We start from the raw sequence: 22305 nt of genomic DNA, 5'->3' as shown, positions 1-22305 counted from the left end.
GGCCGAGTGTCAGTCTAGTTCCCCTGCTCCTTGCCAATGGCTGAGTGTCAGTCTGGTTCCCCTGCTCCTTGCCAATGGCTGAGTGTCAGTCTGGTTCCCCTGCTCCTTGCCAATGGCTGAGTGTCAGTCTAGTTCCCCTGTTTCTTGCCAATGGCTGAGTGTCAGTCTGGTTCCCCTGATCCTTGCCAATGGCTGAGTGTCAGTCTGGTTCCCCTGCTCCTTGCCAATGGCGGAGTGTCAGTCTAGTTCCCCTGTTTCTTGGCAATGGCTGCGTGTCAGTCTAGCTCCCCTGCACCTTGCCATGTCTTTGCGGATGAAAAAGATAGCAGATCTCTGCTGCTCATGCCCTGAAATCCCCCTTCCCCCTCTCCATCCCCTGTTCTCCTATCAGGATTCGCTTTTACACAGCTTATTCTGAGATTCCCATCCTCTCCCTGACAGAGAGAACACATCCTTCAAGACGGAGCTTGGATGCAGCCTCCCCGTACACCTGCAAGCCCCCAGCCCTGTAGCAAGGTGGCCCCTGCAACTCAATGGTTATATTCCCCTTCCTGTTTACATTTAAAGCAATATTATGGGAGATAAGCCGATCTGATGGTTTCACAAGCTAATTCCTGTAGCTGTGACTGGAAATTAATTGGCTGAACATGATCAGATCTGCTTAACTCCTCTACTAGAGGAAAACATGAGCCGTCAGCAGTTTATACACTCTATGGACTGCTTGCCACAGGCAGGGCAATGCAGTGTGTCACTGGGGATTCACGGTGATACACAGCCTGGAACCAATAGGAAAATATGGGGTTTGCTCACTAAACAGTACATTTTGGTGAGTTTAAAATTCTGACTTCCAAAATCTGTACTACAAATAGGGCTGCCAGATCGATCACGTTTTCTAGAACACGATATATCACACCATGCAGCAAGTACACTTCATATAATTCTAGAGAAAAAAAAAATGATTTCTCTTGCAGCATACGAATTGTACATACTGCAGAGTTGCCTGTGTCACGTGCGGACCATCAGTGTGAATAGGGGATATATCCTGTCCAACAAAACAACGAGCATCTGGCAATCACCTACCGCTTGCCAAGTTTTGATAAATATTATGTTATTTCCACACAAAAAAAGTTTGTTGGTTTTTAGTTAATAAACCCCAAAGCGATGTAAGATATGAACGCCTGCACCTATTTCTCAATATTGTGACACCTTTCCCAAACACTTTTCTGTATCCAAAACCCTGACATTCACTTCTGACGGGAATCATGTAATAAACAAACAAAAAGTAAAGTCCAATTTCACAGCTTTTCTCATGGAAATGCTCTTCTATGCAACATTTCTTTTGTCTTTTTTAGACAATTCAGGACGGTGGGATTTACTAAGAGGTGAAACGCCTGCAGGATCCCACTCCTGATTATCAGCCCTGAGAAGTAACACAAAGCTTGACACACACCGGCATTTCTCTCCTTAGTAAATTCTCCTTTTATAGAACTCCCGTACCGTACTGTAGTTGTAGGACAGTTTGTTACCTTTTCAATGAAGAGGCTTGTTTAAAATCCCATTTTAATGCCAAGAACGAGGTATGAATTGATTACCAATGCTGGCGATCTATGCAATAAATATTTCACTGTCCAAGTACGATGATCGAATATGTTTGGATTGTTTTGACACAATACAGGAATGTACAGACAGCACCATGGTATAGGTTGGCTACTCTATAAGTAAACGTGACATTATTGGGTTTGTGTAAAATTTTATTGGCGTTATCTGCACTTTTTAAAGACATACTATGTTTCCATGCAGAGCTCCCCAGCAAACAGCTGGATCTTCAATGCACAGTTTGCTCTTGCTGGAAACCATTTTGTTGTATACAAAGACACAATTTTTATAGATTCCAAAACAACAACAACAACAAAAAATGTTTATAAAATGTAAGTGAGATAATGTAGCAACATTCTCCTCTCCTATTTTCCCAAAGCCATTTTACTGATCCTCCCTCTGGGTCTGAATGTATGGAGTGTACTAGCCCCTTCTCCCTCACTTCACAGAAAAAGGGCAGGGTAGGGTGGGGGGATTTATACGTTGTCATGGTAACCAGATTAAGGCTGAGCTGCCTAGTTTTTACACAGCAGGGGGCCCAATTTGCTCCTGTTTACTGTCTAAAATAAACCAGGGGTACCCTACAACATGAACTAAACATCTGCTAGCCCAGGTTTGCTCCACAGTGAGCCATGATCGTTTTTGGAGAATATGATGACTGTCTGACATGTTTGTTCACCGTGTTATTAGGGTCACTGGCCCCCCTGGCCCCTTTTTAATACCGAGCTTTGCTCATAACAGTTTGAATCTGTTCAACACAAAGACACCAAAACTGTCCTCTCCCCTTGTACCTTCATTATTAATTCATGCCCTGTCCATTTTTCTGAGCACAGTTTCCTGGTGGGATTGTAATTTACACAGGTTTAGCAATGCAGAAGCCTACTACAACGCACAGCTTGCAATCTAATTTTTACTGCCTCAAGCACAACTGATAAAGGCTTGATCCACATGTCTGTCTATTTCAAGAATGTCTATAGGAGAAGAATTGGCGATGGCTTTAATTAGACAATTGATTTACCTCCTGCAATGCATGTATTTCAAATTGTGCATGTTAGCTTTGCTGCTTACAGCTCTCACAGAGACAACTGCTGTACCCATAAATGTCTGCAGTGTTATAGAACATTAAGAAAGCATCATGATTGGCTTCAGTAGGTTACTGCAGAAGCTGTACGGCTTGGGAATTTGCAGCAAATGCAAGAACATTATGAGAGTGTCTTTCTTCATTTGCAAAATTGAATTTGTTATTTTTGCATATTTTAATATATTAGCTATATGATGCATTTAAACAAAACACTGGGAGTGTCCATTTAATAGGCGATTCACATATAATGACACCCTGGGATGTTAAAAGCATACAATTAAACGCCCTGAAATCTACAGATCAGTAAAAACAATTAACCTGATACTTCCAAACCAACCGTTACCGTGTGGGACCAACTCAAAACGTAATAAATGAACTGTTAATACTTAGCAGGTGTTTGGAGATTCTCAGTCTAGGACAGGTGTCTGCTACAAACACACATGTTTAGATGCTGATTAAATGCAGTTATTCAATAGGTGTTTCTGTTAAAATGCTATAAGTGTACGATTAAATATTTAAGGGAGATTAGAGCATTGGAGGTACTGGCCGCAGGGCAAGAGGAATACAAAATGTAAACAAACAATGTCAATCGTTCTATAGCCCATTTAATATTTCTAAACTCTCCCCATTTTATTCAATCAAACATTATGACTACCCTAATATTCAGGCCCTCACTCGTTAATACCCTTATATATATAGATCCTCACTCATTACTACCCCTATGTACAGATCCTGCTCGAGACACAGTGCAGACAGCCCCAGACTCAGTGCAAATAGACAGTGACAGCCCCAGACACAGTTACTACCCTTATATATAGCTCCTCACTCATTACTACCCTTATATACAGATCCTGCCCGAGACACAGTGCAGACAGCCAACGACACAGTGCAAATAGACAGTGACAGCCCAGACACAGTGCAGATAGACAGTGACAGACCCAGACACAGTGCAAATAGACAGTGACAGACCCAGACACAGTGCAAATAGACAGTGACAGACCCAGACACAGTGCAAATAGACAGTGACAGCCCAGACACAGTGCAAATAGACAGTGACAGCCCCAGACACAGTGCAAATAGACAGTGACAGCCCAGACACAGTGCAGATAGACAGTGACAGCCCCAGACACAGTGCAAATAGACAGTGACAGCCCAGACACAGTGCAAATAGACAGTGACAGCCCAGACACAGTGCAAATAGACAGTGACAGCCCAGACACAGTGCAAATAGACAGTGACAGACCCAGACACAGTGCAGATAGACAGTGACAGCCCCAGACACAGTGCAAATAGACAGTGACAGCCCCAGACACAGTGCAGATAGACAGTGACAGACCCAGACACAGTGCAAATAGACAGTGACAGCCCCAGACACAGTGCAGACAGACCCAGACACAGTGCAGATAGACCCAGACACAGTGCAGATAGACAGTGACAGCCCCAGACACAGTGCAGACAGACCCAGACACAGTGCAGATAGACTGTGACAGCCCCAGACACAGTTACTACCCTTATATATAGCTCCTCACTCATTACTACCCTTATGTACAGATCCTGCCCAAGACACAGTGCAGACAGACCCAGACACAGTGCAGATAGACAGTGACAGCCCCAGAAACAGTAACAGATAGCCCCAGACACAATGCCCCAGACAGCCACATACACAGTGCAGACAGTCAGTCACAGACAACCCCAAACACAGTGCAGTCAATCAGTAACAGACAGAGACAGACACAATTATTAATTTATAGTTCGTTTCTTGGTAAGCGGTGTTTGACGAACTCTTGTGCTGTCGCAGTAGGATCTGTGCCCATTGATCTTCCGTGAACGTAGTGTCCAGCAGTCCCCAGAAACAGTGCAGCCCCAGAAACAGTGCAGACAACCAGCACATTACTTTGAAGATTTCTTGCCTATTTCCTATCATCCCACACATTGTTGACTAGAGATTCTTCTTTGGTGTCTGCCATCCACTCGGCAGTAATGTATGTAACATGACATTTCATGTGTGATACAGTTACCAGCAAAGCCAGATCCATATTAATGCTCTGGGCATTTTTATTCATCCTGCAATCATTCTGTAACATCAATGAATAAGCTGAATGAAGCAGTTCCTGGCTGTGTAACGGGCACCTGGCTCAGCAGAGACACTACAGGCCGACTGCACACCAACACCCAGACTGGGCACATACTGGATTATAGGAGAGACCATGGAAATTTACATCCCTGGTATTAGGAGGGCAGGGGCTGTAATACCCTGGGCATTGGGAGAGTAGGGGCTGTAATATCCTGGGCATTGAGAGAGAAAGGGCTGTAATAGCCTGGGGATTGAGAGAGTATGGATTGTAATATCCTGGGCATTGATAGAGTAGGGGCTGTAATATCCTGGGTGTTGAGAGAGTAGGGGCTGTAATATCCTGGGCATTGAGAGAGAAGGGGCTGTAATATCCTGGGCATTGAGAGAGTAGGGGCTGTAATATCCTGGGCATTGAGAGAGTAGGGGCTGTAATATCCTGGGTATTGGGAGAGTAGGGGCTGTGATATCCTGGGTATTGGGAGAGTAGGGGCTGTAATATCCTGGGCATTGAGAGAGTAGGGACTGTAATATCCTGGGCATTGAGAGGGTAGGGGCTGTAATATCCTGGGCATTGAGAGAGTAGGGGCTGTAATATCCTGGGCATTGGGAGAGTAAAGGCTGTAATATCCTGGGCATTGAGAGAGTAGGGGCTGTAATATCCTGGGCATTGGGAGAGTAGGGGATGTAATATCCTGGGCATTGGGAGAGTAGGGGCTGTAATATCCTGGGTATTGAGAGAGTAGGGGCTGTAATATCCTGGGCATTGAGAGAGTAGGGGATGTAATATCCTGGGCATTGGGAGAGTAGGGGCTGTAATATCCTGGGTATTGAGAGAGTAGGGGCTGTAATATCCTGGGTATTAAGAGAGTAGGGGCTGTAATATCCCGGGCATTGGGAGAGCAGGAGCTGTAATATCCTGGGCATTGAGAGAGTAGGGGCTGTGATATCCTGGGCATTGAGAGAGTAGGGGCTGTAATATCCTGGATATTGGGAGAGATGGGGCTGTAATATCCTGGGTATTAAGAGAGTAGGGGCTGTAATATCCCAGGCATTGAGAGAGTTGGGGCTGTAATATCCTGGGCATTGAGAGAGTAGGGGCTGTAATATCCTGGGCATTGAGAGAGTAGGGGCTGTAATATCCTGGGTATTGGGAGAGTAGGGGCTGTAATATCCTGGGCATTGAGAGAGTAGGGACTGTAATATCCTGGGCATTGAGAGGGTAGGGGCTGTAATATCCTGGGCATTGAGAGAGTAGGGGCTGTAATATCCTGGGCATTGGGAGAGTAAAGGCTGTAATACCCTTGGCATTGAGAGAGTAGGGGCTGTAATATCCTGGGCATTGGGAGAGTAGGGGATGTAATATCCTGGGCATTGGGAGAGTAGGGGCTGTAATATCCTGGGTATTGAGAGAGTAGGGGCTGTAATATCCTGGGCATTGGGAGAGCAGGAGCTGTAATATCCTGGGCATTGAGAGAGTAGGGGCTGTGATATCCTGGGCATTGAGAGAGTAGGGGCTGTAATATCCTGGATATTGGGAGAGATGGGGCTGTAATATCCTGGGTATTAAGAGAGTAGGGGCTGTAATATCCCAGGCATTGAGAGAGTTGGGGCTGTAATATCCTGGGCATTGAGAGAGTAGGGGCTGCAATATCCTGGGTATTGAGAGAGTAGGGGCTGTGATATCTTGGGCATTGAGAGAGTAGGGGCTGTAATATCCTGGGCATTGAGAGAGTAGGGGCTGTAATATCCTGGGCATTGAGAGAGTAGGGGCTGTAATATCCTGGATATTGGGAGAGTAGGGGCTGTAATATCCTGGGCATTGAGAGAGTAGGGGCTGTAATATCCTGGGCATTGAGAGAGAAGGGGCTGTAATAGCCTGGGGATTGGGAGAGTAGGGGCTGTGATATCCTGGGTATTAAGAGAGTAGGGGCTGTAATATCCCGGGCATTGGGAGAGTAGGGGCTGTGATATCCTGGGCATTGAGAGAGTAGGGGATGTAATATCCTGGGCATTGAGAGAGTAGGGGCTGTAATATCCTGGGCATTGAGAGAGTAGGGGCTGTAATATCCCGGGCATTGGGAGAGTAGGGGCTGTGATATCCTGGGCATTAAAGAAACATGTTAGTTATAGCCTGGATATCAGGTGGGAAGCGGTTGTAATATTGTTGTATAGGGGGAGAGGGGTGGGTATTTTTGTTAATTCCATTTTGTAGCTGTCAAGAATATCAGTTTTTATTTTGTATTTTAAAGCCATAATATTTTATATTTCCTCAACTGACACTTTAAAATACATCTACATAAAGAGGAATAATTCCAATGCCTGACATCCTACCATCGACTAAACCATTACTTCTTAATCATAAACCCAGTACTGGCCCAGCCAGGTAGAACGCATTCTGCTCCTGCTCACACAGCAATGTGCCAACTGCCTGGAATGAGCCGAGTCTGGCTGCTATGGTAACAGCGCGTCTATAGAATGTTGATATACTGTATAGGACACTGCTGTTACATTATTCTGGGCTCAATGCCAGGATCCTGCCGAATACATAATATCTGTAATCAGCACCACTGCAGCAAAAACACAACTGTAGATAATGCCATTAAAGGGACAGACACCAATGTTTAATGATGACATAATCTGTGAGAATATTTAAATCAAAGCGTTGGTGATGCCTTTATTCTCCATATTTGTTCTTGGTTTCAAAACACATTTAGAGACTTTCTTAGGAGAAAAATAAAGGAAAATCATGTGCTGTGGGGGTTTGGTATAAATGTAAGTCCAAAATAGAACTTCTGGTATTTCCTCCCTCGAGAGTTACCACTCCTGTGTCTGTCTCCCTCCAAGTCAACAGCACCACCATCACCTCTACCTCGCAGGCTCGCTGCCTATGTGTTCTCTTTGACTCCGACCTCGCCTTCCCCCCCTCATGTCCAGTTGATCACCAAATCCTGCCACTTCCATCTCAAAAATATAGCTTGCATCCGCCCCTATTTAACACCAGACACGGCTACAGTGCTGGTCCATGCCGTTGTTCTTTCCCGCCTTGACTACTGCAATCCCCTTCTCAGTGGTCTTACGTGTTCCCAGACTGCACCACTGCAATCTATAATGAATGCGGCGGCAAGGCTCATTTTCCTGTCCGCCCACACCTCCCATATCTCCCCCCTCTGTCAGTCCCTACATTGGCTTCCAGTTAGATATAGGACTGAATTTAAGATTCTGGTGCTTGCTTACAAGTACCTACATAATGCTGCTCCAACCTACCTATCCTCCTACATGTTTGGTCAGATCTCTCTAATCCCCAGTTTAGAAAATAAAACCAGGGGAAGCCTGACCAGGCATGCAGGGCATTCCAGAAGGAAGGAGCAGTTTGTGAGAGTTGGCGTTATGGGTGAAGAAAGGACGACTGAAGATCACTGGTGGAATGGAAGGATTGAGAACGAGTGTACGTTGAGAAAATCTTTGGGTATAGCTGTAGAGAGCTGTGTAGTCACCTACCACCTATTAGTGGTAATACAGCTGCCTAAGGGCAAGGGTCAGAAGTGGCCCTGGAAACATGATTTTTTTTGGTGTGATTACCCATCCTGATATGAAGGATGGAGGAAAGCCCCAAACTGGTACTCTGTCTAGGGCCCTGTGGGACCACCACGAGGTCTTCCCCAGGGGAGGGCTGGGAAGGGGGGCAGGGAGGCAATTGCCCCCCAGGCCGCCCTAAACCCAGGGGCCAGGGCTGCCCACATCCAGCAAAAAAAGGAAAATCTGAATACCCTGCCTCTGGCCCTGGCCCCACCTCTGGCTGAGGACTCAGATTTTTCAACTTACCTCACTCTTCCTGTAGCCTGCAGTCAGTGGAGTCGGCCGGCCTCTCCTGATGATGTCAGGAGGAGGGGGCATGACTTTCACTGCTCTTCTCCCAGGACCGCTGGGGAGTCTGGGAGAAGAGCAGAGGAAGCCACGTCCCTCCTCCTGACATCATCAGGAGAGGCCGGCCGACTCCACTGACTGCAGGCTCCAGACTTCACTGACTGTTGATGTATGCTGGCTGCTGCCCACCCCTCCCTGGCCTAAGGTAAGACTCATGGAGGGGGAAATACACTTTAGATTTTTTTTTATTCCCCTCCTCAGCCCTGCCCCCCCTTCCCCCCTCCTCAGCGCCTGTCTCCTCCTCAGCCCTGGCCCCTCTGTTCCCCCCTCCTCAGCCCTGCCCCCACTCCTCAGCGCCTGTCCCCTCATCAGACCTGCCCCCTCTCTTCCCCCCTCCTCAGCCCTGCCCCCCTCCTCAGTGCCTGTCCCCTCCTCAGCCCTGCCCCCTCTCTTCCCCCCTCCTCAGCCCTACCTCCCCCCTCCTAAGCGCCTGTCCCCTCCTCAGCCCTGCCCCCTCTCTTCCCCCCTACTCAGCCCTGCCCCCCCTCCTCAGCCCCTGTCCCCTCCTCAGCCCTGCCCCCTCTCTTCCCCCCTACTCAGCCCTGCCCCCCCTCCTCAGCCCCTGTCCCCTCCTCAGCCCCTTCCCCCCCTCCTCAATCCCTGTCCCCCTCCTCAGCCATCCCCTGTACCTTAGACCTCAGGCTCTGGTCCCTTAGTAAGGCTCTGTCGCACCCTTTCCCTGCTCCTTTTTCCCCCTATCAGCTCCTGCCCCTTTTCTCAGCCCCATGCCTCCCACTACAGCCCCATAACATCCCCACTACAGCTCCTCTTCCCCCAATTGCAACCCATATCACCCACACCACAACCCCTTTCCCAAATTGTAGCCATCAACCTACTTAAGCCCCTATCCCCCCCTACATTTCCTAAACCCCCCCAATTACAGTTTATACCCTCCACTACAGCCCCTGCCCCCCCCCCCCACTACAGCCCTGTCCCTTTACTCAGCCACTGTCTACTGGTTTTAAAAGTGTAAAGTTTGGGTGTATGTGTGTGTCAGTATGTCTGTGTGTGCGTGCAAGTATGTCTCTGTGTGTGCCAGTTTGAGTGTGTGTATGTCAGCCAGTATGCCTGTGTGTCTGTGTGTGTGTGTGTGTGTGTGTCAGTATGCCTGTAACAGTGTGTCTTTCTGTGTGTGTCTGTGTGCCTGTCAGTGAGTGTGTGTGTGTGCCTGTCAGTGAGTTTGTGTTTTTTAGTGTGCGCCAAATCAGCAAGTGTGTGTGTGTGCTTGTCATTGAGTGTCTGTTTAGGTGACTGCTCCTCCCGCCCCCCCTCCCTTTCAATCACATGGGAAGGTGTTTTTACTCTCCTCTTGGTGCAATGGGCCACTTGACTGGATTTGCCCCCCAGGCCAAAGGCTGCCAGCCCTCCCCTGGTCTTCCCTATCACTGTATTAAAAGAAAACACTGAATCCATAACATCACTTTAATAATGCAACCATTAGACCTGTCAATACATACATATATATATATATATATATATATAATAAAATCAATGGACACAGTAAATGCATTTTATCGTATGAAGATTAATAAACATAGCAAATAAACACGCAAACTTACAAAGAGACCATAGCTACATCGGGCGCACCGTGCCAAGTGCCCTGATAGTAAGACACAGCCCAATGGGAGAAACATAAAGAATGGATGGGCTACCGGACAATGAGCTTCGGAATTCATCTAATCAGTGGAAGAAAATGGAGCACATGTGTAGAATGGAGCAAGTGTTCCTCGCCACACCCACGAGGAACATTTGGTAAACTTTCACTAACCCCTTAACAACTGGGGATAGTAATAAATAACCCCATATTTGAAGATTCTAAACATGCTGGTCTTTTGCATGAGCCTATATAGGGTTGATGCATTCAAGCTTTAGAAGCGGAGGTTATTCTAACATGGTCTATTATAGTCTATACAGTCATACCACAACATCTAGAACATTTTGACTGTGGGTCTGCGCATTTGTTTATACAGTTGAGTATTGTGATATTAACAGTCGAGTAGACAGGTATATTAGTGTGTGTCGTGTTAGATAGTGAGAGGACAGGCCGTTGTACCAAGACTAGTGTAAGGCATTATAAGTAGCTATCTCAGCAGTCCGTCTAAATGACCTGCATTAGTAGTCGCTGGGTGGCCTGCAGTTATGTGACTGTCTACCTGACGGGTGTTTAAGTAAGGTGGGCAGGAAAGACAACGGGGTTCACGTTATGGTCGACTGCACAGAATATTTTTTGTTCTTTTCTATGCAAAAATTATGTGAATTCTGGAGTTTTTGTATCTAATGCATTTCACCTCTTGTTCTTCAACATTGCAGAATATGTTGGCTTTATAGTTCTGAATGTGGAACTGTTCTGTTTCAGAGACAACATATTAGGAAACCAAAGTGCAAGTTTCATAACCGTGTAAATCTGTTTCTTCAAATAAAGCATCAAATAAGTCATAAAAAAATAAATAAAAATAAATAAATAAATAACCCAACAAAAAAAAAACCTGAAATAATGTTTCCAATTTGGCAATTTAAGCCTAAAATGTTTATTTCCTTTGTCGAGTCCCCCAAACCCTGGTTTTGTGAATAAACCACCTTTTTGTGCATTTTGTCGCTAATAATAATATATACTCGATTAGCTCTGTACAGTTTTTACATTGACTGAAATAGTCTGGCTGATATTGTAAGTCTGAGCAGCCAGATTTCACGAACGCCATTCGGTGTTTTAGATGAATTTGAGGCAGCCTCCCTGCGTTAACATGTTACATGTTCCAAGAAGATATTTAACATTTATTGTGTGGCTTCTCTCACTGTTGGCTGAAGAGCCCGAGATCTGTTAAGGCTATTTTTGCACCAATTAAACTCAGTCTGCTCTCCATTCCGCCGGAGGTACTGTTGCAATGTAATTAACTCGTACAGATGTTCCTGCAACTGTTGCATTATGTTATTAACTGTATTTACCTGCATTGTTTCGACACTGTAATTATTCAATTAATTATCTCATTGTGTTTGTCTCTCCGGGTCCTGGGTTCAGGTTTATTGAGTTAAGATTCATTGAATGATGTGTCGGTTTTCAGGAAAGATCAATGGTTTCTGTTCAATCCTGCACATCCATAACGGAGTACGTGCATTAACAGATATAAACCATATTGGCTGACCTCACAGTGCTTTTACTATGTTATTTTATGTAACTTATCAAATTAGTTCAACTATATTTGCTCTATTGATTTTTTTGTATTCAAGGTCAAAGAGGAAATATGAAAAATCAGACGGATATTTATCGTTTTGTTTTCCAAATACAGTCGATTTTTTGCAATTATTTTATTGGTTGTAGTTAATTAATGCATTCTCCTGTTTAACAGGTGGCCGGGTACCAGGTTACAGTGGCAGTACAGATCCCAGTTACAATAAGCAAATCCCACTGGAAGCCCAGTCACAGAGATCCATCGGTGCAGTATTATGAAACTGAATAGTCAAAAATTAAACAAACAAAGAGGACATTGCTGAATTTGCTGTGTAGGATGCCAGGTCCACCATGCTTCCATGCACACAGATCATATATACATATCTAATGTCAGCTCATAAAGGTTCTGCCCTAATGTACGCAGCATTCCAATGCTGCAGAAGGGAATTCCTCCATCAACACCCATCAACATTAAAAAGTATTCTAGATCCAGATATGCAGGTACTGGCAACTTTGTCTCCTACATTAACACCAAGAAGCAACTTACAGATTGTACTAACCAAACGTGATTTGTTTCAACTAATTCAATTCTTCACCAACCTGAGACCAGGCACCACCTGAGATATGTTTAGTTTGATAAATTAGAGTTCTGTGACAATCTTAGGAAGCAGGGATACCTTAAAAAGTGTCAATTTTGAGCCTTTCAAAGGTTAGTGAATTTTTTAATTTTGTCACACCCCGTGACCATACTGTGTTATCCTAATTGGATTAGGCAGCACAAATATTAAGGCACCTGGACACAGGGGCTATCGTAACACAGTTTGACTATATGATGAGACCAAGCTTTAAGAAATATCAAATTGCATATTTTTGAGTATGTGCAGACTCCTTTTTGTGTATCTTTGCATTTCGCAGGTTCGCTGTTAAAAAAAAAAAAAAAAAATACACGTTCAACAGTTCTTACTAATTTCCCTGTATTCTGTTAATATCATGAGCTGGGTTTTTTTCCTCTGCTGTCTCTGCTCCCCTTCAGCAGATCACCTTCTCAACCTGATGTCAAGAATGACTCAAGAATATTCCCCCGCACTGGGATATGTTACGTCAAACCCACACCCTATCTGTTCAATCAAGCAAGAACCTCTGATTCACCTTCCCAAAATACACACAAATGGTGGGCAGAATTCCCCGAGGGTCTCTAAATATAGATTCTCAGAAAAACTATACGTTGGTCCAAAAGGTCTCCTTAGACAATGCCCTCTTTCATTCCCAGTGTCACATCTAACATTGATTCGCACTTCACACGTTCTGCTACATAAACACAAAAAACACACTTTCAGCAAGTTTGCAAATCAGACGTTTTGCTTTAGTGAGAACCAGCTGTCTCAGGGCAGGGAAGGACACTCTCCGGCCCAGTCACATGATCCATTCTGAACCATTTAAGCAGTTTTATAGAGTTCAGTTCTGTATCTAAATTTGCTCTTCACTTACGGAACCATGGCCACTGCCTAATAATCCAGCACTCAACCAGTTAGTGAAATCGGAGCCTATGGCCACTCAATATCTCAGAAAACCAAGGATTCTCATTAACCTTCAAGCGTTGGCTCATAACTTATTGACGCAACTTAGCAAATACTATCTCGGCCATTTGACCACCATATACAAAAGTGATTCCTTACTAAATTTGGATTGGTGCAGAATAGACACGGGGGAAAATGCACATTTAAGGTTAAAACAGACAAGCTGAAAACATAGGTCATTTGGAACAATATTATTATTTCAGATTAGCTATTTTAACCAAAAATGTACACTTCCTCTTTATTAATTCTTCATAATTTGCAGTTTCATAAATGAACGATAACATTTCATAAATGCCCTTTACACGCCACCCTCTAGAAGACTGCAGACATTATGGTCTTATCAATTTCTAGGATTAGAATAATGTAACAGAGACATTTACTAGTAAGGGATAAACTGGAGCCGTGTGTCTGCACCACGTATGAAATCTCTCTTATCACGCAAGGTTAGCGCAGAGAGACTTTACACACTGCACATTACAGAAAACATGAAGAGCTGGGGCCAAAGATCATGGGGAATGTGGGACACAAGCGGACTTTGGGTCCAAGGTAGAAAGCCCTACTTTAGTACATCTGTCCGGCGATAGTATTCACATACCTCCCAAGAATCCAAATGGCCAAAGAGGGACACTTTAATTTTAGTGGTTGCGGTAAGAAGTGTGGCCAAGAAATTCTGAGACATTTTAGGGGATCTTATACGTCTGGATACTGGTGGGTGAACTAAAAGGGAAGGGCCAGTGGCTAGAACTGTGTCACTGGTACTACCAAAGGGGCAGACCCATTCAAAAAGGGGCCTAGCCTGCCTGGCAAATTGGCAGGTCAGACTGGCATGCAACTCAACAAGGCCGGCCTGCAGAGTCCTAGTGCCCTGGGCATAGATTGGGCATGTCTAATGACGCACTCGAGCTAGCTTTTGTGGGACAGTTCCTTGGTGTATCCAAAACCGAAACATCAAGGACTAGAGTCGGGATGACAGAGGAGGATCCTGAATCCAGGAATGCTGTAAGGCATGCTGTTGAAGTTTTTTATTTATTTTTTGGTGGTGTTCCCAGAAGTCTCCACAACAGCATTACCAAAACAGTCTGTTTAGATTCAACTTGTTTATAAAAAATAATCCAGGCACGCCAACGAATTCCAAAATATAGACAATCTTTATTGGTACAAGGAACTGAACAGCAATGTTTCGACTCCTTAGGACCTTTGTTAGGGCGCCCTAAGGGGTCGAAACGTTGCTGTTCAGTTCCTTGTTCCAATAAAGATTGCCTATATTTTGGAATTCGTTGGAGTGCCTGGATTATTTTCTATATTCAAATGCTACAATTGGTCCTTTTTGGTACTGGGACTTATCCATTAGAGCACCCTGAATTCCAGACGAAGGATTGAGTGCACTTCCATCACCTACATATGCTAGATTCAACTTGTTTGTCTGCCCTGTCGGACCACTGTGATATGACACTTATCCCACCTCCTCTCCGGGCTTCATATCTGTCACAGCTGTGTGGTGACCATTAATCTGACATATAATATAATATAATTCAGAATAAGTTTAAAAGTCTTTTAATTACACAGACTGATTTCTAAACGCATTTATTGTAGTGGACACTTAGTAGGTATATTTATGAGATGTAGATTTTATTTAAAAAATCCTCAGGAATTATGAAATATGCACACACAATCCCCGTCAACACTCCTAGTCTATGAAGAGAACGATACAGATACATCAATGGCAAACTTCTGAGTGCGAAAGTTCAATCCGGCGAATGACAGAAGTAGCGCAGTTATGTAATGACTCAGGCGGCAGAAAGAAAAGCTTTTAAACTCAATTTCTGTTCAGACACATCCAGGAAACTCTTGTCTTTTTTTTTTGTTCTCCGAATAATTCATTTGAAACTTGGCAATAAAAATCTCAGAAGGTACTTCTCTTGCTGGTTTCCATGCCAACTAAACATAACTCTTAGGTAAAATTATAAAGCTTTTTAGAAACTGAAAACACAGTGTGACCCATTCCATTTTCCAAATTATATTGTCATGCGAACCCCTGACTTCACTTAACTGAGATAGTAATTCTTTTATTACCATAAAGAACGCTTTGCGGGAATGAACTGAATCTGTGCGATCTGAGACATTGATCGGTGACATTCAGTGAATGTGAGGGCTGCTGACAGACAAGATCGCAACTGCGCAGCCGATTGACTTATGCTCATTAACATCACAGATTATCCATGTTTTAGGCTTCTATCTAGAACACATGCAGATGAAGAACAAGTACATATATCTCTGACATCCATTCACCATGCCTGGCTCTATGACTTTTATAATCCATTCACCATGTCTGGCTCTATTATGCATTTACCATGCCTGGTTCTATGACCTCTATTATCTATTCACCATGCCTGACTCTATGATCTCTCTGACATCCATTCACCATGCCCGGCTCTATGATCTCTCTATTACCTATACCCAGTGCATGTTTCTCTCTCTAAATATATACCCTGTTCGGAGTTCCTGACTATAATCTCCTTCTTACCCACCCCCTATACTTGGTTCGATGAGCTCACTCTATTCATCCCCTGTGTGTGGCTCTGTGACTCTCCCTTACTCACCACTATACCTGGTCCTATAATCTCTCTATCCATCCCCTGTATGTGGCTCTGTGACTCTCCCTTACTCACCCCTATACCTGGTCCTATGATCTCTCTATCCATCCCCTGTATGTGGCTCTGTGACTCTCCCTTACTTACCCCTATACCTGGTCCTATGATCTCTCTATCCATCCCCTGTATGTGGCTCTGTGACTCTCCCTTACTTACCCCTATACCTGGTCCTATGATCTCTCTATCCATCCCATGTATGTGGCTCTGTGACTCTCCCTTACTTACCCCTATACCTGGTCCTATGATCTCTCTATCCATCCCCTGTATGTGGCTCTGTGACTCTCCCTTACCCACCCCTATACCTGGTCCTATGATCTCTCTATCCATCCCCTGTATATGGCTCTGTGACTCTCCCTTACTCACCCCTGTACCTGGTCCTATGATCTCTCTATCCATCCCCTGTATATGGCTCTGTGACTCTCCCTTACCCACCCCTATACCTGGTCCTATGATCTCTCTATCCATCTCCTGTATGAGGCTCTGTGATTCTCCCTTATTTACCCCTATACCTGGTCCTATGATCTCTCTATCCATCCCCTGTATGTTGCTCTGTGACTCTCCCTTACCCACCACTATACCTGACTCTCTAATCTCTCTATCCATCCCCTGTATGAGGCTCTGTGACTCTCCCTTACTTACCCCTATACCTGGTCCTATGATCTCTCTATCCATCCCCTGTATGTGGCTCTGTGACTCTCCCTTACTTACCCCTATACCTGGTCCTATGATCTCTCTATCCATCCCCTGTATGTGGCTCTGTGACTCTCCCTTACTTACCCCTATACCTGGTCCTATGATCTCTCTATCCATCCCATGTATGTGGCTCTGTGACTCTCCCTTACTTACCCCTATACCTGGTCCTATGATCTCTCTATCCATCCCCTGTATGTGGCTCTGTGACTCTCCCTTACCCACCCCTATACCTGGTCCTATGATCTCTCTATCCATCCCCTGTATATGGCTCTGTGACTCTCCCTTACTCACCCCTGTACCTGGTCCTATGATCTCTCTATCCATCCCCTGTATATGGCTCTGTGACTCTCCCTTACTCACCCCTATACCTGGTCCTATGATCTCTCTATCCATCTCCTGTATGAGGCTCTGTGATTCTCCCTTATTTACCCCTATACCTGGTCCTATGATCTCTCTATCCATCCCCTGTATGTTGCTCTGTGACTCTCCCTTACCCACCACTATACCTGACTCTCTAATCTCTCTATCCATCCCCTGTATGAGGCTCTGTGACTCTCCCTTACTTACCCCTATACCTGGTCCTATGATCTCTCTATCCATCCCCTGTATGTGGCTCTGTGACTCTCCCTTACTTACCCCTATACCTGGTCCTATGATCTCTCTATCCATCCCCTGTATGTGGCTCTGTGACTCTCCCTTACTTACCCCTATACCTGGTCCTATGATCTCTCTATCCATCCCATGTATGTGGCTCTGTGACTCTCCCTTACTTACCCCTATACCTGGTCCTATGATCTCTCTATCCATCCCCTGTATGTGGCTCTGTGACTCTCCCTTACCCACCCCTATACCTGGTCCTATGATCTCTCTATCCATCCCCTGTATATGGCTCTGTGACTCTCCCTTACCCACCCCTATACCTGGTCCTATGATCTCTCTATCCATCTCCTGTATGAGGCTCTGTGATTCTCCCTTATTTACCCCTATACCTGGTCCTATGATCTCTCTATCCATCCCCTGTATGTTGCTCTGTGACTCTCCCTTACCCACCACTATACCTGACTCTCTAATCTCTCTATCCATCCCCTGTATGAGGCTCTGTGACTCTCCCTTACTTACCCCTATACCTGGTCCTATGATCTCTCTATCCATCCCCTGTATGTGGCTCTGTGACTCTCCCTTACTTACCCCTATACCTGACCCTCTAATCTCTCTATCCATCCCCTGTATGTGGCTCTGTGACTCTCCCTTACTTACCCCTATACCTGGTCCTATGATCTCTCTATCCATCCCATGTATGTGGCTCTTTGACTCTCCCTTACTTACCCCTATACCTGGTCCTATGATCTCTCTATCCATCCCCTGAATGTTTATCTGTGACTCTCCCTTACCCACCCCTATACATGGTCCTATGATCTCTCTATCCATCCCCTGTATATGGCTCTGTGACTCTCCCTTACTCACCCCTATACCTGGTCCTATGATCTCTCTATCCATCCCCTGTATGAGGCTCTGTGATTCTCCCTTATTTACCCCTATACCTGGTCCTATGATCTCTCTATCCATCCCCTGTATGTGGCTCTGTGACTCTCCCTTACCCACCACTATACCTGGCCCTCTAATCTCTCTATCCATCCCCTGTATGTGGCTCTGTGACTCTCCCTTACTCACCCCTATACCTGGTCCTATGATCTCTCTATCCATCCCCTGTATGTGGCTCTGTGACTCTCCCTTACCCACCCCTATACCTGGTCCTATGATCTCTCTATCCATCCCCTGTATATGGCTCTGTGACTCTCCCTTACTCACCCCTATACCTGGTCCTATGATCTCTCTATCCATCCCCTGTATGAGGCTCTGTGATTCTCCCTTATTTACCCCTATACCTGGTCCTATGATCTCTCTATCCATCCCCTGTATGTGGCTCTGTGACTCTCCCTTACTCACCCCTATACCTGGTCCTATGATCTCTCTATCCATCCCCTGTATGAGGCTCTGTGACTCTCCCTTACTCACCCCTATACCTGGTCCTATGATCTCTCTATCCATCCCCTGTATGAGGCTCTGTGACTCTCCCTTACTTACCCCTATACCTGACCCTCTAATCTCTCTATCCATCCCCTGTATGTGGCTCTGTGACTCTCCCTTACTTACCCCTATACCTGACCCTCTAATCTCTCTATCCATCCCCTGTATGTGGCTCTGTGACTCTCCCTTACTTACCCCTATACCTGGTCCTATGATCTCTCTATCCATCCCCTGTATGTGGCTCTGTGACTCTCCCTTACTTACCCCTATACCTGGTCCTATGATCTCTCTATCCATCCCCTGTATGTGGCTCTGTGACTCTCCATTACTCACCCCTATACCTGGTCCTATGATCTCTCTATCCATCCCCTGTATGAGGCTCTGTGATTCTCCTTTACCGAATCCTTTACCTGGCTCTCTAATCTCTCCATCCTATGTGGCTCTATGATCTCACTCTTACCCAGCCCGTGTGCCCATGCTCTATAAAGTCTCTATTGCAGAGAGCTCCTGTCCAGGCCCTGAGTCTATTTATCCAGTCTGTGCCACTAGCTGCGCAGGATGTGATCCGAGAGATAAGGAGATATAGTGCAGTTAAATGAGAGATAAATTGATGTGATCTGTCATGTCTCCTTACTGCTGCATACTGGCTGACAATTTATATCCAACAAATACTACAATGTAAACCGTTAATCCTACACTTCCAATCCATGCTTTACATACACTGCAAGCTCAATATTAAATTCAGCTGAGGAAAATCCTGATCACTGACTATACTGAACGAGCCTTTCACATAACATGACATATGTACAGCCGCAAGCTAAAAATAGAGATATCTGTTAAACTAAATGGGAAATTATTATTATTATTTATAAGGCACCAACATATAACCCAGAAGGAAAAATATTGTTCACTAAACAGGGCAATGCCAGAAATCAAAAGGGAATTTCGTATTGTAGCTTGAAGTATCAGAATTGAAAAAATATTCTACAACCTTCACCAATATTTTTGCCTAAAATTTTTAATTCCTCTGTCATGCCCCAATTCGTTTGGATTTTTACAGAAAATGCAGCCGTGAGCATTAGTGGTATTAATGGGTTTTGGTGCTACGAGAGTCCCATTCTAAAACACAGTTTGTCAAAAACTATAGAGAAACTGCAGCCAAAGATTATTAATACCATAACCAATACAAGGAGCTGTAATAATACAATGAGCTGCAATAATACAATGAGCTGCAATAATACAATAAGCTATAATAATACAATAGATTGTAATAATACAAGAAGCTGCAATAATACAAGGAGCTGCAATAATACAAGGAGCTGCAATAATACAAGCAGCTGCAATAATACAATAAGCTGTAATAATATAATAGTTTGTAATATGAAGAGCTGCAATAATACAATAAGCTGTAATGCTACAAGGAGCTGCAATAACACAATAAGCTGTAATAATACAAGGATATGCAATAATACAATACGCTGCAATAATACAATAAGCTGTAATAATACAATAAGCTGTAGTAATATAATAGTTTGTAATATGAAGAGCTGCAATAATACAATAAGCTGTAATACTACAAGGAGCTGCAATGATACAATACGCTGTAACAATACAAGGATATGCAATAATACAATAAGCTGTACTAACACAATCAGCTTCAATACAATAAGCTGTAATAATACAAGGAGCTGCAATAATACAAGGAGCTGTGATAATACAACGAGCTGTACTAATAGAAGGAGTTGCAATAATACAAAAGCTGTAATTGTAATATAAGTGTCAATAATATGAGCTGAGATAATACATTAAGCTGCAATAATCCAATATAATGAGCTGCAATAACACAATACGATGTAAAAATTGACTGAGCCATAATAATATAATGAACAGTTATAATACACTGAGCTATAATAATACGATAAGCTGCAGTGGATACGATGCTTGAGCTGGCCCCATTCCACTTGCATGCTGCTGACACAATGAAAGATAGAGGGTTTGGGAGAGAGAGAGACACACCTAGAGGGGGTGAGAGGACACAAAGAGACACAGAGGGGGTGGGAAAGGGGCAAAAGAGACAGACCAGGGCTTGGGAGAGAAACAAGACGAGGGTCTGGGGGACACAAAGAGACACCGAGGGGCTGTGGAAGGGGCAAAAGAGACAGACCAGGGCTTGGGAGAGAGACACCTAGAGGGGGTGAGAGGACACAAAGAGACACAGAGGGGGTGGGAAAGGGGCAAAAGAGACAGACCAGGGCTTGGGAGAGAGACAAGAAGAGGGGCTGGGGGACACAATGAGACACCGAGGGGCTGGGGAAGGGGTAAAAGAGACAGACCAGGGTTTGGAAGAGAGAGAGACCTAGAGGGGGTGAGAGGACACAAAGAGACACAGGGGGTGTGGGGAAGGGGCAAAAGAGACAGACCAGGGCTTGGGGGAGAGAGAGAGAGAGAGACCTAGAGGGGCTGGGAGACACAAAGAGACACAGAGGGGCTGGGGAAGGGGCAAAAGAGACAGATAGAGGCTTTAGTTTTTCGTTGTGTCGACTAAAATCTCCAGTATATTTAGTCGACTAAAACTAAAACAATTCAGATGACTAAAACAGACTAAAAATAAAAGGCTTTTTAGTCAAAAGACTAAGACTGAAACTAAATTGAAATTTGCCACTAAAATTAACACTGACCCACAGGTGACTGAACCATCGCTCGATACATTGAAGGCCTATACCTCCCGAGTGTCTCTATTTAGGAGTGTCAGTCTCTACTTTGGACACAAAGAGCTACCTGCTCCTCTTTTCTATCCAAATTTCACTCCTTTTCAGGAGATCTGAATAAATGCTTGTACATGAAAATATGCTGCTCTTAATGATTCACCAAATAACAATAACTGGTATTACAAGGTCATGAAACTATATAAAATGTATGTGACTAACACCCCAGCCGCACCTCCAGTAAATAAAATGGCCCCTCTGTGCCCAGTTGAATGGTTTGGAGGTGAGACCCAGGACAGAGGTCGCCGGTGCACTACCCACATCAGCTAACGTCCCCTCGGGGCTCACTGGAGACTAGCTTTAACCGTCCTCACACAGATTTAGGAAAACGAGAACCATGGGTTTGCTCTAGGGGTGCAGGAGTAAACCCTAATTGGGGCCAATTTACTTCAGTATACATATATATGTTTACTATGCAACACAATAATATTCCAGAGTACAAGGCAAAACATGGCACCTTACATTCATCAATACCACAGCAAATCAAAACACAGAACTATAAAGTAATCGGTAGAATTTCCATTCTTAACTTGGCAGTCTACTCACCGAAGGTGTCTGTGGGAGACAGCTGACTGGCCCGCCCTGCAATAAACAGGAAGATATTCAGAGTTCCAAAGCATTCCATCATAACAATGAAACATTATATATCACTTACATTCACGTCTGCCATTTTGTTTCCTCGTGTGAGCTCACGTTGTATTTATGTATAAATTATCCTGAGGAATCCCTACTGTAGACACATTTTCCTGC

At 44.6% G+C, this 22305-nt stretch overlaps 1 protein-coding gene and 1 long non-coding RNA gene across 10 annotated transcripts in view; one reads left to right on the top strand and one right to left on the bottom strand.

Moving 5' to 3' along the window:
• The window catches only part of LOC134577773 (uncharacterized), a 52007-nt gene extending 39672 nt beyond the window's left edge, over positions 1–12335 (top strand). Inside the window, exon 2 of the long non-coding RNA XR_010086056.1 lies at positions 12020–12335. This is a non-coding gene — a long non-coding RNA (uncharacterized LOC134577773). The remainder of the gene's footprint in view (positions 1–12019) is intronic.
• The window catches only part of RAP1GAP (RAP1 GTPase activating protein), a 150617-nt gene that overhangs the window by 90575 nt on the left and 37737 nt on the right, over positions 1–22305 (bottom strand). For all 9 annotated transcript variants that reach the window (XM_063436659.1, XM_063436660.1, XM_063436649.1 and 6 more), the window contains exon 2: positions 22102–22137. Coding sequence is in view for 3 of the 9 variants with exons in the window: in XM_063436649.1 (XP_063292719.1) it covers positions 22102–22137 (36 nt within the window). In the remaining 6 variants the exon portion in view is untranslated. The remainder of the gene's footprint in view (positions 1–22101; positions 22138–22305) is intronic.

This window comes from Pelobates fuscus, chromosome 11, assembly GCF_036172605.1.
Source record: "Pelobates fuscus isolate aPelFus1 chromosome 11, aPelFus1.pri, whole genome shotgun sequence".
Lineage (NCBI taxonomy): Eukaryota > Metazoa > Chordata > Amphibia > Anura > Pelobatidae > Pelobates > Pelobates fuscus.
Note: the sequence above shows the minus strand (reverse complement) of the source record. Positions and strands in the feature narration are given on the sequence as shown.